The sequence below is a fragment of the Saccoglossus kowalevskii genome, chromosome 16 (genome assembly GCF_978046115.1).
Source record: "Saccoglossus kowalevskii chromosome 16, keSacKowa6.1, whole genome shotgun sequence".
NCBI lineage: Eukaryota > Metazoa > Hemichordata > Enteropneusta > Harrimaniidae > Saccoglossus > Saccoglossus kowalevskii.
In genome coordinates this window covers 33,164,184-33,177,118 of record NC_140656.1, presented here as the reverse complement: position 1 = coordinate 33,177,118, position 12,935 = coordinate 33,164,184, and the positions used below count along the sequence as shown (strand labels likewise).

The following is a 12,935-nucleotide window of genomic DNA, read 5'->3' as shown; positions in this document are numbered from 1 at the left end:
TGTGTTCGTACAAGACACATTGATGGTTGTTTATCACGTCACTTACATATAGTATTGATCGTTGCATAATGTTCATTTTTAGGTATATTATATTAGGTATTTTAACGATTGTTTGAGGTGCTACACTAGTTGGTTAGTTGGTTGGAAAGGGGCTTTGAAAAAAAAATCAAATGAAAAATTATATCACCAGCCCCTGCTGAAAAAATGCCCCATCTCGTGGCAGACGATTCAACAAACGCTTCAGAGACAACGTCAAAAGATCGATGTCGGATACAAAACTTATTTGCTTTAGTTTCTTGGGGGAGGGGTGACCTCAAAAAGTGTCCATCCTACAAAAACGATTTTATTTTTTAATGAAGTTAAAACAATCTTGGAGTATATGTTATATACTACCTACCTTTGTAAATTAAATGTACTTAAAAGAAAGGTACAAATAAAGCTTGTTTTTGTTTGTTATTGGTGCATTTGTAAAGTCTTTTTACACCCACCCAACAACCAACTGCTATGCCATACTATTGTCCGATTATAAATTTGTATTTAATGGTGAATGTAGTCTGACGCCATGATCAATATTTATTAATTTAGTTTTAGTGGGGTGGGGGTGGGACTAAAGGAATTAAGTTTTTTTTATCCTACATTGAACTTTTGGTGCAAGTAAGTCGTCCTATATCGATAGCGCCATCAACGGCTTATAACTAATATTTTGTACAGCGTGGCGGCGCTTTACCTCTCTGAGCGCTTATTTCAAAATGGCGGAATAGAAATACTTATCAAGGTATGTCTTCTTCGAACGTGATAACGTTTAGAATGTTCGTACTTTACTCTAATACGTCAGATACACCATGCCATTGTATCAACTATAACCCTTGAATGATACTATTTTAGTCCTGCATACCTGTGGTTGAAGTAGAAACTTAGACTTCTTTTGGTGGTTTCAGTTACACCACGGTTACGAGTTAATTTTTTATGGCCGAAGCGATTCGCATGTGGCGTGTTTATTGTTAGCGACTGTACGGGCCAGGAAAATGATATACGAATGATTACTATCATAGTCTTACGTACTGTAACATAATCATGTCGTACAAAACTCAGAATGCAAAAAGATATAACAATCTGTACTGTGTCGCCCCGGGTGTATTACAACACTAGTCGTATGCGAGGGGATGCGTTTCTCATGGTTTAAAGGAAGTGCGCGAAAGACACAAATATTGCTGCCACCCCTACATAAAATAGTTAGGTCGTGCCAAATGGTTACAAGTATGAGAGTATACACATTTACCCAATATTATGTGTTTTCTACAACTTCGGAAAACATTAACCATTACTTACTGACAATAGAAATAAAATAAATGAAAAACAAATAAGGTAGAAGCCTACTCATAATTTTTGACAACATTGGCCATAAATCGCATGACAATGTTCATTAGTTTGTTATGTATAATCATGAAGCTAATGTCTCATGGTACAATGAAATAGCATTATTTTGTGTGTTACAGTTATGCTTTTAGAGAAACGTGTCCTAATATTTCTTGAAAATTGCTATTTTTAGAACAATTCCATAGAACACAATATTAATTAAAGAAAAATTGCATTTTTTGACACTTTTTAAAACCCAGATTTTTTAAATAATTGAGAACAACAAAAGTACTCCATCATTAACAATATATGATTTTTCCAGCCTGTGTCACCAGGCTAGATTTTGAGATATTGCATAATATCTCTGCCATAAGAACCTATGGTAACAATGTTATAATAGTGTCCAAATGTCAACTTTCCACTAAAATACAACGATCAATTTCTTGAAAAAAAGGCTGGTGTCCCCCAACTTTTTTTAGGTCAATATCCTTACATTGCCTTGGAGTACAATTTATTGCAAAATGAATAAATTCTGGGTTTTTTAATTTATGAGTAGGCTTCTACCTTAAGAATCTACAGAACCTTTAATAAAGATATAGAAATAGAAAACTACCTACCATAAAATCTGTATTAGAAGCCGCTTCCTTAATAGAAGTCGTACCCATTCTTTTTGAATAATTTAGAATAAAAAATTCATCATTTATCATATGTGTACATGCTCTAATAGAAGCCGCATCCCCTCTGTTGCATTGTACCATTTTAATAGAAGCCACGGCTTCTAATACAGATTTTACAGTACTAGAAATTAAAAATAAAGAACTCACTAAAAATTGAAACTGGACGCCACAATGGAGTGCCTTCAGAACAAAGAATATGTAATTACTGTACCATCAATGAAATCAAAGATAAGCAACACTTTGTTATGTCGTGCCCCATTTATAGCCACCTGAGAAACCAACTATTCACAAAAGCTGAACAGCATAAAAACACTTTCAAGAATTTGAATCTGAAAGAAAAGTTCAATTTCTTATGAAGTTGCCAAAAATGGCAATACATGTACCTCTTGCTCAATACCTAAAATTTTCATTTGACTTGAGGCAACACCATCATAACTCTATTACATAATTGGGTCACTATTAATAATGTACAAATGTAATTCATCAAAATATTTTTCTTATCATTTTAGTAAATATGTAAATAAATAAGTATTTTGGTCCAGGAAAGTTAATTAGACCCAGTACATGAAGGGTGTGTGAATAGTCATTTTGTTGATCATTTTGGCTATATGCATGCTATGTGTGAATAATTTTGTTTTTATTCATCCGAGTGGTGGTAGGTTTATTTTGTCTGTCGTTATGCTGATTACGAAATAGTAGTCTACAGTAAGTCATGATACAAGGAAACATTCTCTGAAAAGACATACTAGTATTCTGGTGGTGAATAGAATAGAATAGAATAGAATAGAATAGAATAGAATAGAATAGAATAGAATAGAATAGTAGAATAGAATAGAATAGAATATATTGACAAGTGGGCATTAACAATGTACACTGATGTAATGTTCGTGTATATGTGATGCAGCGTTGAGTACATAGAATAATAAATAAATTAACTGTCATCAGTTTTGTATTCATATCTTAGGTAGCAGAACTTTGTTTATTGTTTTCATTTTGTTGATAAGATTTTTGTTCACTGTACTCAAACAGCCACAGTCACACTCAATAAGCAGAACCATGATATCAGGCCATCAGCTTAAACATAGAAATCTACATTCCAGTTCTCTTTAGGTATTCTCAAAATTCATACTCTTATTATTGTGATTGTTTTCATTATAAACCAACATTGTTATTGGAATCATGATTTTTTTCTCACATTGCTGAACAAAATTCCCCAGAAATGTGCAGTGTATATGAAACAGCATTATTGATAAATCTGTAAACTGAATTGTATACTTGCGCATATCATGCATGAGATAAAAAATAAAAAACATTCTAGCAGCTCTAAATACCATGACGACCAAGACAAATTGAAAGGCGCCTTTAGATCTATCTACCTCATCATGAAATGCCAGGATTGTAATGCCAGAAAAAGTGTAAAGTTGTGCCAAGGCGACCTGATGCTATGCGCAAGTTGTAATGTAAAAGTCAACATCAACCGAAAGTGAAAGTGAAAGTGACAAGATGGCGACATCCAAGTTCATTGGTTTCATTGGCTGACCAACTACATGCCATGCTGCAACCCATCAGTGCACAACTACTGAAGATCGGAAATGACTTAATGGAGGTGAAAAAAAAGCAAGCGGACTTGGTCAGCTCATTTGATTTTTTTCATGAGAAATATGAAGCTCTGTCCGCTCGTCTGGATCAGGTGTTTCAATGTAACAAAGAACTCAAACAAGTAAACAAAGACTTGAGTCAACGAGTGATAGCGCTGGAAAGAGAAGTTACAGATCTTAATCAGTATCAACGGAGAATTAACCTGGAAATTAGTGGCGTGCCTGTGAGTGAAAATGAAGATACAACAGCCATCGTATTGTCAGTATTTAAGAAAGTCAATCCAGGGATACAGGCAAGTGATATCGACATTGCCCATCGTCTTCCCACAAGAGAAAACAACAGTGAAAATGAACACACCAAACCACGACCAATTATCGTTAAGTTTACCACACGAAGTTCTAGAAATTCCATTTATGGAAATAGAAAGAACTTGAAAGACATTACAGCGAGGAATTTTGGATTTAACAGCACCGGGAGAATCTTTATTAATGAAAATTTAGTATTAGCAACACGTCAACTTTTGTTTACGGTAAATATTGCAAGAAAGAGAGCTGGGTATAGATTTTTATGGACAAATAATGGAAAGATTTACATTAAGAAGAATGTTAATTCAAGAGGTATGCTTATCTCAGGTGAACATGATATACCCCGCATTGTTTAATACATCTAAATTGTGGTAGTGAAATAGCAATGTGAATTAATTTCTATTTTCATGACAGTCTTAGACTCATCTTCATTACATAAATTTCAATGTAATAGTTACTCTGTACAAGACTTCAATACACAATATCCAAACTCTCCACCAGGTGCATTGTCCATTTTACACATGAATATTCGATCATTAAACAAAAATATTGACCAACTAAAATTATTATGTGAAAATACACTATAATCTCCAAAATTCCATGTCATCGCTTTATCAGAAACCTGGCAAATCAATGATTCATCTTATTTTAATATCCAAAATTATATTTTTATCAAGAAATGTCGTACTGGTGCACTTGGGGGAGGAGTGGCAGCATATATCCACAATTCAATTGATTACCGTGTATTGAACATTATTCCCCACTCTGAAACCTTGTGGCTAGAATTACACTTGAACTCTGGATATTTTAACATAGGCATTATATATAGGAAACCAGGAACAAATGTGGTTGACTTCAGTACTGGCCTAGAAAACCACCTTATGAATATAAATGTTACTAAATCAAAGTGTATCTTAATTGGTGATTTTAATATTGATTATAATAATCAATCAGCTACAGTAAATCAGAATTACATCAGTTCTATGGCCAGTATCAATTACAAACAACTAATCAATAAACCCACACGTTCAACAAATAGCTCATCGACAATAATTGACCACATATATTCAAACTTCTATGATTATTTTGTGCACTGTGGCACTATTCTGACAGATATAACAGACCATTTTCCCATTTTTGCATTCATTGAAAATCTTGACAAAATGTACCAAAAGCAGAGTGTATATTATACTCAAGACTTTTCCCGGTATAATATTGAAAATTTTCATCTGAAATTAAACAGTGTCAACTGGTCTGATGTCCTAAACAGCTTGGATGTAAATAATGCGAATAATACTTTTTCGTCTATTTTTAGCACTATTTGTGACAAAGTGGCCCCCTTAGTCAAGATGAAAAAAAAGATCAAAACTATCCAAGAAGCCATGGATAACGAGGGGCATTACAAAATCAATCAGACATAAAAATAAACTATACGAGAAAGTGATTAAGAATAATTACAATCCAAATCGCCTGTCTGCTTACAAAACCTACAGAAATATTTTAACAACTATTATTAGAAAATCAAAAAAAAAGTATTACTCCAATTTAATTAATCTAAATAAAAACAACCCGACTAAACTCTGGAAAACGATAAATGATTTAACAGGAAGGGCCAAAGGAAATGGTGGTAGACTGCCTAAACTACTTACCATAGACAACCCGCTTTCTCAAACCATGAATATTCATGACCCAATAAAAATAACTAACTATTTTAATAGATTTTTTGCTAATATTGGGGAGGAACTTGCTATGAATATTAAAACATCTGACGATCCTTTGGACTACTTCACAACTACCAATTTGAATTCCTTCTTTCTCCAACCAGTTACCATCCATGAAATAGAATCTGATCTAAAATTATTAGACCCGCGTAAATCTTGTGGCCATGACTATAATTATTCCCGTCTTCTAAGAGATGCTGCCCCATTCATTAAAATAACTCTTTGTCACATTATAAATCAATCCTTTATGTCTGGTGTGTTCCCTGACCAACTAAAAATAGCCAAAATTACTCCTATTTTTAAAAAAGGTTCACCCTATTTGCCTGGTAATTACAGACCCATCTCAATCTTACCCGTTATCAGTAAAATTATTGAAAAAACTCTGCACAAACAATTATCTTCCTTTCTTAACAAATTTAATATTATCAATAAGCACCAATATGGATTTGGCAGAAAATACAGTACCAAGCTTGCGTTAATAGATCTTTTCTATGAATTAATTAATAAAATTGATGATGGTAATATCGTGATGGGGGTATTCCTGGATTTTACTAAGGCCTTCGACACGATAAATCACAACATTCTTCTTTCCAAATTAAGTTTCTATGGTATTCGTGGAAAACCTTTAAAGTGGCTTGAAAACTATCTATTGAATCAAAAACAGTTTGTTCAAGCTGATGACCATACCTCCTCCACTCTCCCAATTAATTATGGTGTGCCACAAGGTTCCATCCTTGGACCGTTACTTTTTCTAATTTATATAAACGATATTCCTGCATCATCAACTTACTTCCAAATTAAATTATTTGCTGATGACTAAAATCTTTTTCATTCATTTTCCAGTAACAGTATACTTAGCGCTGAAGTTGATTTACATTTAGATATGGTGAACACATGGTGCAACACTAATAAACTTACAATTAATACCAATTAATGTTTTCCACCTCTAAGAAACAGCTGGTAAACAAACAAAACATACATTTAAACAATGCAGTTCTCCAGGAAGTCGATACTACTACTTATCTTCGTGTGGTGATAGATAAACATCTTACATGGAAGCCGCATATTAATAGAGTTTTAGCAAAGATAATTCCTTTAATTGGTATAATTGCTAAGCTCAGACATACACTTCCCAAATACGTCTTTATCCTTCTGTATAATTCTCTACTTCTTCCTCATATCTCCTATGGTTTAGAAGTGTGGGGTAGTACATATCGCACATTTCTAGACTCTATAAATAAACAACAAAAAAAGCTTGTTCGTATCATACTATTTAAAGACTACTGTGCACGGAGTAAACCTCTTTTTCAGTCACTGCGTATTCTCAATATAAATTTTAAAAAAGAAGTGAAAGACTATTTAATCCACTGTAATCATCCATAGTTATATTCCAATATGTATATATAGAGGCATACAAACATGTATCTGTGTGTAAGCAAACCATTGTAAATAAGTTTTTTTTCTGTCTACTTGATTGCCCTTTTTAATAAATAGCTATTTAAAAATACATTTTGATGGGAAACAGACTAGACTAGCTCTGCATGAGCTAATTTCTGTTTCCCAGCCATAGATTAGTATTATTATTATTTATCAATATTTATTAGTTATTAGTTATAGTTGTATTGTTATTCTTTTATGTAATCTATGGCAAATAAACATTATTATTAAATATAGAGAAAATACACAGTACTGAAATAAAAATGCAATTTATTTTCATTTTATGCATTGAAACAAAAAAATGCTCATTATAAACTACATTACAATTTACATTAAAATGAAACTAAAATGAAAGCAACAAAATACCAAAGTGTGATGTTACCAAAAACGGCGACATTTCACTCTAGGGTTAGCACAAAAAACTGTGATAAATTTGAAATATTTGCTTGATGTGTTCAAATAACTTGCAAATAAATTTAGTTAAAATGTGTAAATCTATAGTTAAACATTTTTGTTGAATTATGCAATTTATCAAAAAAACTCCATCAAATATGGTAAATCATGAACTACTAAAACTGGATATTTGCAACAGTAGTGTTCGACTGAGTGTTCAATTCATGGTGCATAACATAGTAGAATAGTTCCATCACTTATTTAAAATAATTTCTACTTGAAACTTGTCTATGTTTTAGGAACTTTGTCTACGAGTATGATTAATATATAATTGCTCTGTATTCCTCACATGTTTGACATCATCTTGCATTCAAGACTGTCTGAACAACTGTATATTCTCCTTGGCTCAAAGTGATACAACCACTATACAGGTAGTCACTCATCTACATTGACGTCACACTTGTTTAGAATCACAGGAGATTACTATACAAGTAATAACAATAATACAAGTGACTGGTTAATTTAGTCATCAGCCTCAAATTAATGAATTGTGAATGTTTTTGATTGATTCCGAGTCTAACCATTGTTTATTTGTTTTCAAGGTTGCAGCATGTCAATAGTAACACTGCAGATAGGTCAGTGTGGCAATCAAATAGGTGGGGAACTCTTCTCTACTATCTTAGAAGACGCCTTCGGGAAAGCCAGCACTGTATCCAAGGCTGACAATGAGGCGTACATTGATGAGGTTCTAGAACGTTTTTTCCATCGACCGGATTCAGGGAAAAGAAATGAGGTCATTCCACGTGCCCGAGCTGTTATGGTTGATATGGAACCTAAAGCAATAGCACAGTCTATGCTGGATGCTAAAAAGAGTGGTAGGTGGGTCTATCCTAAAGGCCAACAGTTCTGTCAAAAACGTGGTTCTGGCAACAACTGGGCCCATGGATACTGCAAACATGGTCCGCAAGCTCAGGAAGCAGTCATGGACATGGTTCAACGTGAAGCTGAGAAATGTGATCGAATGTCTGGATTCTTAGTGTTCATGAGTCTTGCTGGTGGTACAGGTTCTGGTGTTGGAGCATACATCACAGAGTGTCTACGAGATCACTTCCCACACTCATTTATCACAAATCAGGTTGTCGCACCCTACAACACAGGGGAAGTGATTGTACAAAATTACAATGCATTACTGACACTGTCACACTTGTACCAATCCTCTGATGCTCTTCTCATCCTGGAAAATGACCAGGTGCATAAAATATGTATGCAACTTCTAGGAATCAAGAACATCTCTTTCCGAGATATCAACAAAGTCATTGCTCATAAATTGGCCAGTGTGTTGCAGCCAGTAAAGCCTATAGGCTCTAATTTTCCAAGTTATATGCATAGCAACCATATCAGTGACATGTTGACATCAATAGTACCACACCCAGAGTATAAATTATTAACCATGAAGAATATACCACAGATGTCAGAAAGATCGATAGCTTACAGTACGTTTACGTGGTCTGGCTTGTTAAAACATCTTAGACAGATGCTGATTGCGAATGCTGCCATGGAAGAAGGTATTTAATTTAATTTCTGACACACAAAAAAAATTGATTAAAATTGGTATAATGCATACTGTTCTGCCTGAATGCTATTGACATGTAGTGTTGGGATATAAGCTACAGGATTTTAATCAGTATAACACTAATTACCATCATAATACTACTGTAAAAACTAAAAAAAAAAAATTAATGTTGAAATTTTGAACTAGTAAAAAATAAAGATCAGTTATTACATAAACATTAAATGCCCTACGTAGTAAAACACAATTTTTATTCATTTGTGGAAAGCCTTTGATACCATCAACCACTTTATCTTGTTGCAAAAACTATGGTTTTTGAGGTTTAATCCTATTTCCAGTTACGTAAGCATTATGTAAATGGAGTCTGTCAGATAGCCAACATATTTTATGCAGGGTCTCACAGGACTGTAATTTACATTAAGGATATATGTAATTCATGTAATATTCAGACTTATCACCATAGACACTAATTTATATTTTTCATACGTCAAATCTCAACTTAAAGTCACTGATTGGTGTAATACAAATAAGCTGACCATCAACACTGAAAAAACAAATTACATGATTTTTAAAATGACCAAGTCCTGTTAACATTGAAAGGTAACACACAATTAACAATAAACAGATTTAATATGTATCACATTCTATTTATTATAGTTCCCTAATATTGAAAGAGCATATTGGAAAAATTACACACAAAATAGGTTTACAGTTAAGTTACTTATTTCCAAAACATATTTTAAATGCTTTATAATTCCTCAATTTTGTTCCATTTAACTTACCATATTGGAATACGTTTAAATCTCTTATTGGCCCTCTGCTTAAATTACAGAAAGTTCTCCCTAATCGGATTTTAAAAAGCCTGTATCTACACATTTCTCCTTTTCCAGAAACTGTGCATTATAGACATTTATAAACTTTGTAAAATGTGTTTACATTCGATCTTAAAGTGCCTGTGAAATGCCTTCTATTTTCTGGTCCAAAATCATTTATTGGAACATCAATATTATTTTCTATGTTATATATTTCTATGTTATTAAGTACAAAAAAGTGAAAAAAATGGGTTTCAAAATCAATCTATGCCAATTTTATTTTTAATGTATTTTAAAACGAGGCTTCTCATTAGCTTATCATTTGCATACACAAATACCCCTGGTGACGTATGCAGGGAGAACATGCTGGTTAACGTCCATTGCCACTCATGTACCTGTTCCTTGAGGAAGAGTGGACCATAAAAAACATGTATTATCAAGTTTATCGTGTAGGGTTGAGTTAAATACGAAATATATCCCTTCTGGCATAACTGGTCGTCGCAATCACAGTCTCTTGTATTTTGGTCGATGATTCGGTTAAAGTGCCAACACGATCTCTATTCTTAGGTCGATGTTGTCGAAATCGAGTTTGATGTCTGGCCTGTCTTTTAGTTATTTGTCAGGTTACTGAGTATGTTCATACACATCAATTGTTTAAGTAAAAACAAAAGATTCAAAATAAAAATAAAAAGAGATACTGTTTGAACATTCTAAACATTGAACTATAGTGATCAATGAAATAAAAAATTGATATAATGAGTCAATGATTCATAATCACAGTTGTCATGTTGAAATGGATGAACGCATTGGGTCAGGACGAGGAAAAGTGAATGGTGGTGTTTGATTGGATAACAAAAATGATTGAGAGTGAGACACAGCAAAAAATCAGAGTTTGATTCAAGTTATGATTGTCAAAATTAAGACATTACATGAAAAAACACATAATATCAACATATTGACAGCCCACTTATTACGCAAATCAAATTGCAGAACAATTCAGAAACTTTCAGACAGCAAAGTTAAAAACAATAGTCAATGTGTGAGTGCTAAGTAATTTACTTAAACATCATGAACTTGTAATAACAATTATTGTTTTTTTCTATTCAGGTATTGATTGGCAGGTCAAGGTAAAATCTGGCACATCACACAGCTCAGCAATTCAACATAATAAGTCTATAGCCAATTTACTGTTACTACGAGGTAAAGATGTCAACACGGCAAATATAGACAGCTTTCAAGAATCATGTCTCTATGCTCCTTGGGTACCATCAGATGCTGTATGCTCAGTCTGGGCCACCCCAAGGCCCTTCAACCTGTATGAAAAATCTGCAACTCTGCTTAGCAATAGTCAGTCACCAATCGCAGCACTCAACACGGTGGTTGGTAAAGCATGGAACATGTTTGCATCACGGGCATACGTCCACCAGTATATTAGATATGGATTGGCTGAAGAAGATTTTGTTGACAGCTTTGCTGGGTTAGAACAAGTCATCAAGAGTTACTCAGAACTTTGATAATGTTTGATTACAACCACATACATCACTGGTAGCATAGTGGTTATCGCATCAGACTCATGATCGGTAGACCCAAGTTCAAATCCTACTTCAGGCTGAACACCAAAAGCGTCGACCCCTACCTTGGGTGAGTGTGCCACAGACTCAATGGGGAGGCCAATTCCACTGGCCGAGATTCATTCACTAACGAATGTGACTTTGGGGGGAACCTTGGTTAAGTTCCGCAGGTGCTTGTGTTCGACCGAGCCTGGTTGACGCCTGGATAGCGCATTAAATTGCCATTTGATAGAAAGATGGCCACACAGCCCTGTCATTTGTAGTCCCAAAACATGAATATGACTTCTGTGGCAAAAATGCACTATATGTCAGCACTTGCAACTTGCACATACAAAAAAAAGTTAGAAGAGACAACAGTGACATTCAATGTCCAGAACTGTCATCTGGCACAAAAACAAACAAAAAACAATCAATAATTTATTGAATGCTTTAGTGCACAAACAGCATACAAATAAAATTCAGTATACACATCTCACGCCAATAACCTTACATAATATTATTTCTCTTTATAATGCACTGCATTTGTCTATTGACTGATAAAAGCAACCAATGTATTTTGTATTCCCAGTCTCATTAATCAGTAGATCTTACATTGATGTATGAGGTGATCGGAACCAAAACATGTGAGCTGCACTGGCGACTCATGTTTAAATCAATGCTGAGATAGAGTTGAAACATCCATACAACGCCATTCAATCATTGATATTAATCTCAATTTCACAAACTGTATAAAGTTTCAATTTCAAACTACAATTTACTATGTGACATAATAATTATTTAGTTATAATGAAATGAATTAAAACTTGGCACATGCATACTGTGTGCTTGAATCTCGTATCAGTTTTCATCTACATGTTAATTTACGTACATACATATTTGTTTATATTTAATAACTGAAACTAATTCAAACTCGGTTCATTTTACTCATGCAATTTCTTCTCTGATGTTCTCTAGTTTCAATTGATCTGTATTGATTTGTTAGTTATATAAGAAAATAATAATTAACTGTTTTCAAAATGGTTTGTCTGTATATTAAATGTTTGCTCACTCAAATGGGTTGAAACTAAAATATTATAAGTGTATGTATACTGTGCAATATCTGATAAATGTCTTATAAATAGGAGTTCAGTCTAATGGATTATCCCTTGTCTGCCATGTAGTCTGTCTCTGGTTGGAATCGTCACCCAGCCATATACAACCCTGTCGTGTTGTCCTAAACAGTGATGGTTGGAATTGTCACCCAGCCTTACAACCCTGTCATGTAGTCCCAAACAGTGATGGCTGAAGTCAACGCCCAGCCATATACAACCCTGTCATGTAGTCCTAAACAGTGATGGTTGGAGTCGTCACCCAGCCATACAACCCTGTCATGTAGTCCTAAACAGTGATGGTTGGAGTCGTAACCCAGCCATACAACCCTGTCATGTAGTCCTAAACAGTGATGGTTGGAGTCATCACCCAGCCATATACAACCCTGTCATGTAGTCCAAAACA

General features: G+C 34.1%; 2 protein-coding genes across 2 annotated transcripts; both read left to right on the top strand.

The window, feature by feature from the left end:
• The first annotated feature begins 704 nt into the window (after nt 1–704).
• On the top strand, nt 705–12,458 carry LOC100378272 (tubulin delta chain-like). The gene is made up of 3 exons (XM_002735589.4): nt 705–775; nt 8,091–9,053; nt 10,978–12,458. The coding sequence occupies exons 2-3, from the start codon at nt 8,099–8,101 to the stop codon at nt 11,382–11,384; spliced, it is 1,362 nt and encodes a 453-aa protein (XP_002735635.2). The 5' UTR covers nt 705–775; nt 8,091–8,098; the 3' UTR covers nt 11,385–12,458.
• LOC146733836 (uncharacterized) lies at nt 3,586–4,293 on the top strand. Its single transcript, XM_085490998.1, has one exon. The coding sequence runs from the start codon at nt 3,586–3,588 to the stop codon at nt 4,291–4,293; it is 708 nt and encodes a 235-aa protein (XP_085347124.1).
• Nucleotides 12,459–12,935: the final 477 nt, after the last annotated feature.

Coding starts and splice junctions, on each gene's coding strand:
- LOC146733836 (XM_085490998.1), top strand. CDS start 3,586: ATGCTGCAACCCATCAGTGCACAACTACTGAAGATCGGAAATGACTTA.
- LOC100378272 (XM_002735589.4), top strand. CDS start 8,099: ATGTCAATAGTAACACTGCAGATAGGTCAGTGTGGCAATCAAATAGGT. Junction 9,054..10,977: donor GAATGCTGCCATGGAAGAAG/GTATTTAATTTA, acceptor TTTTCTATTCAG/GTATTGATTGGCAGGTCAAG.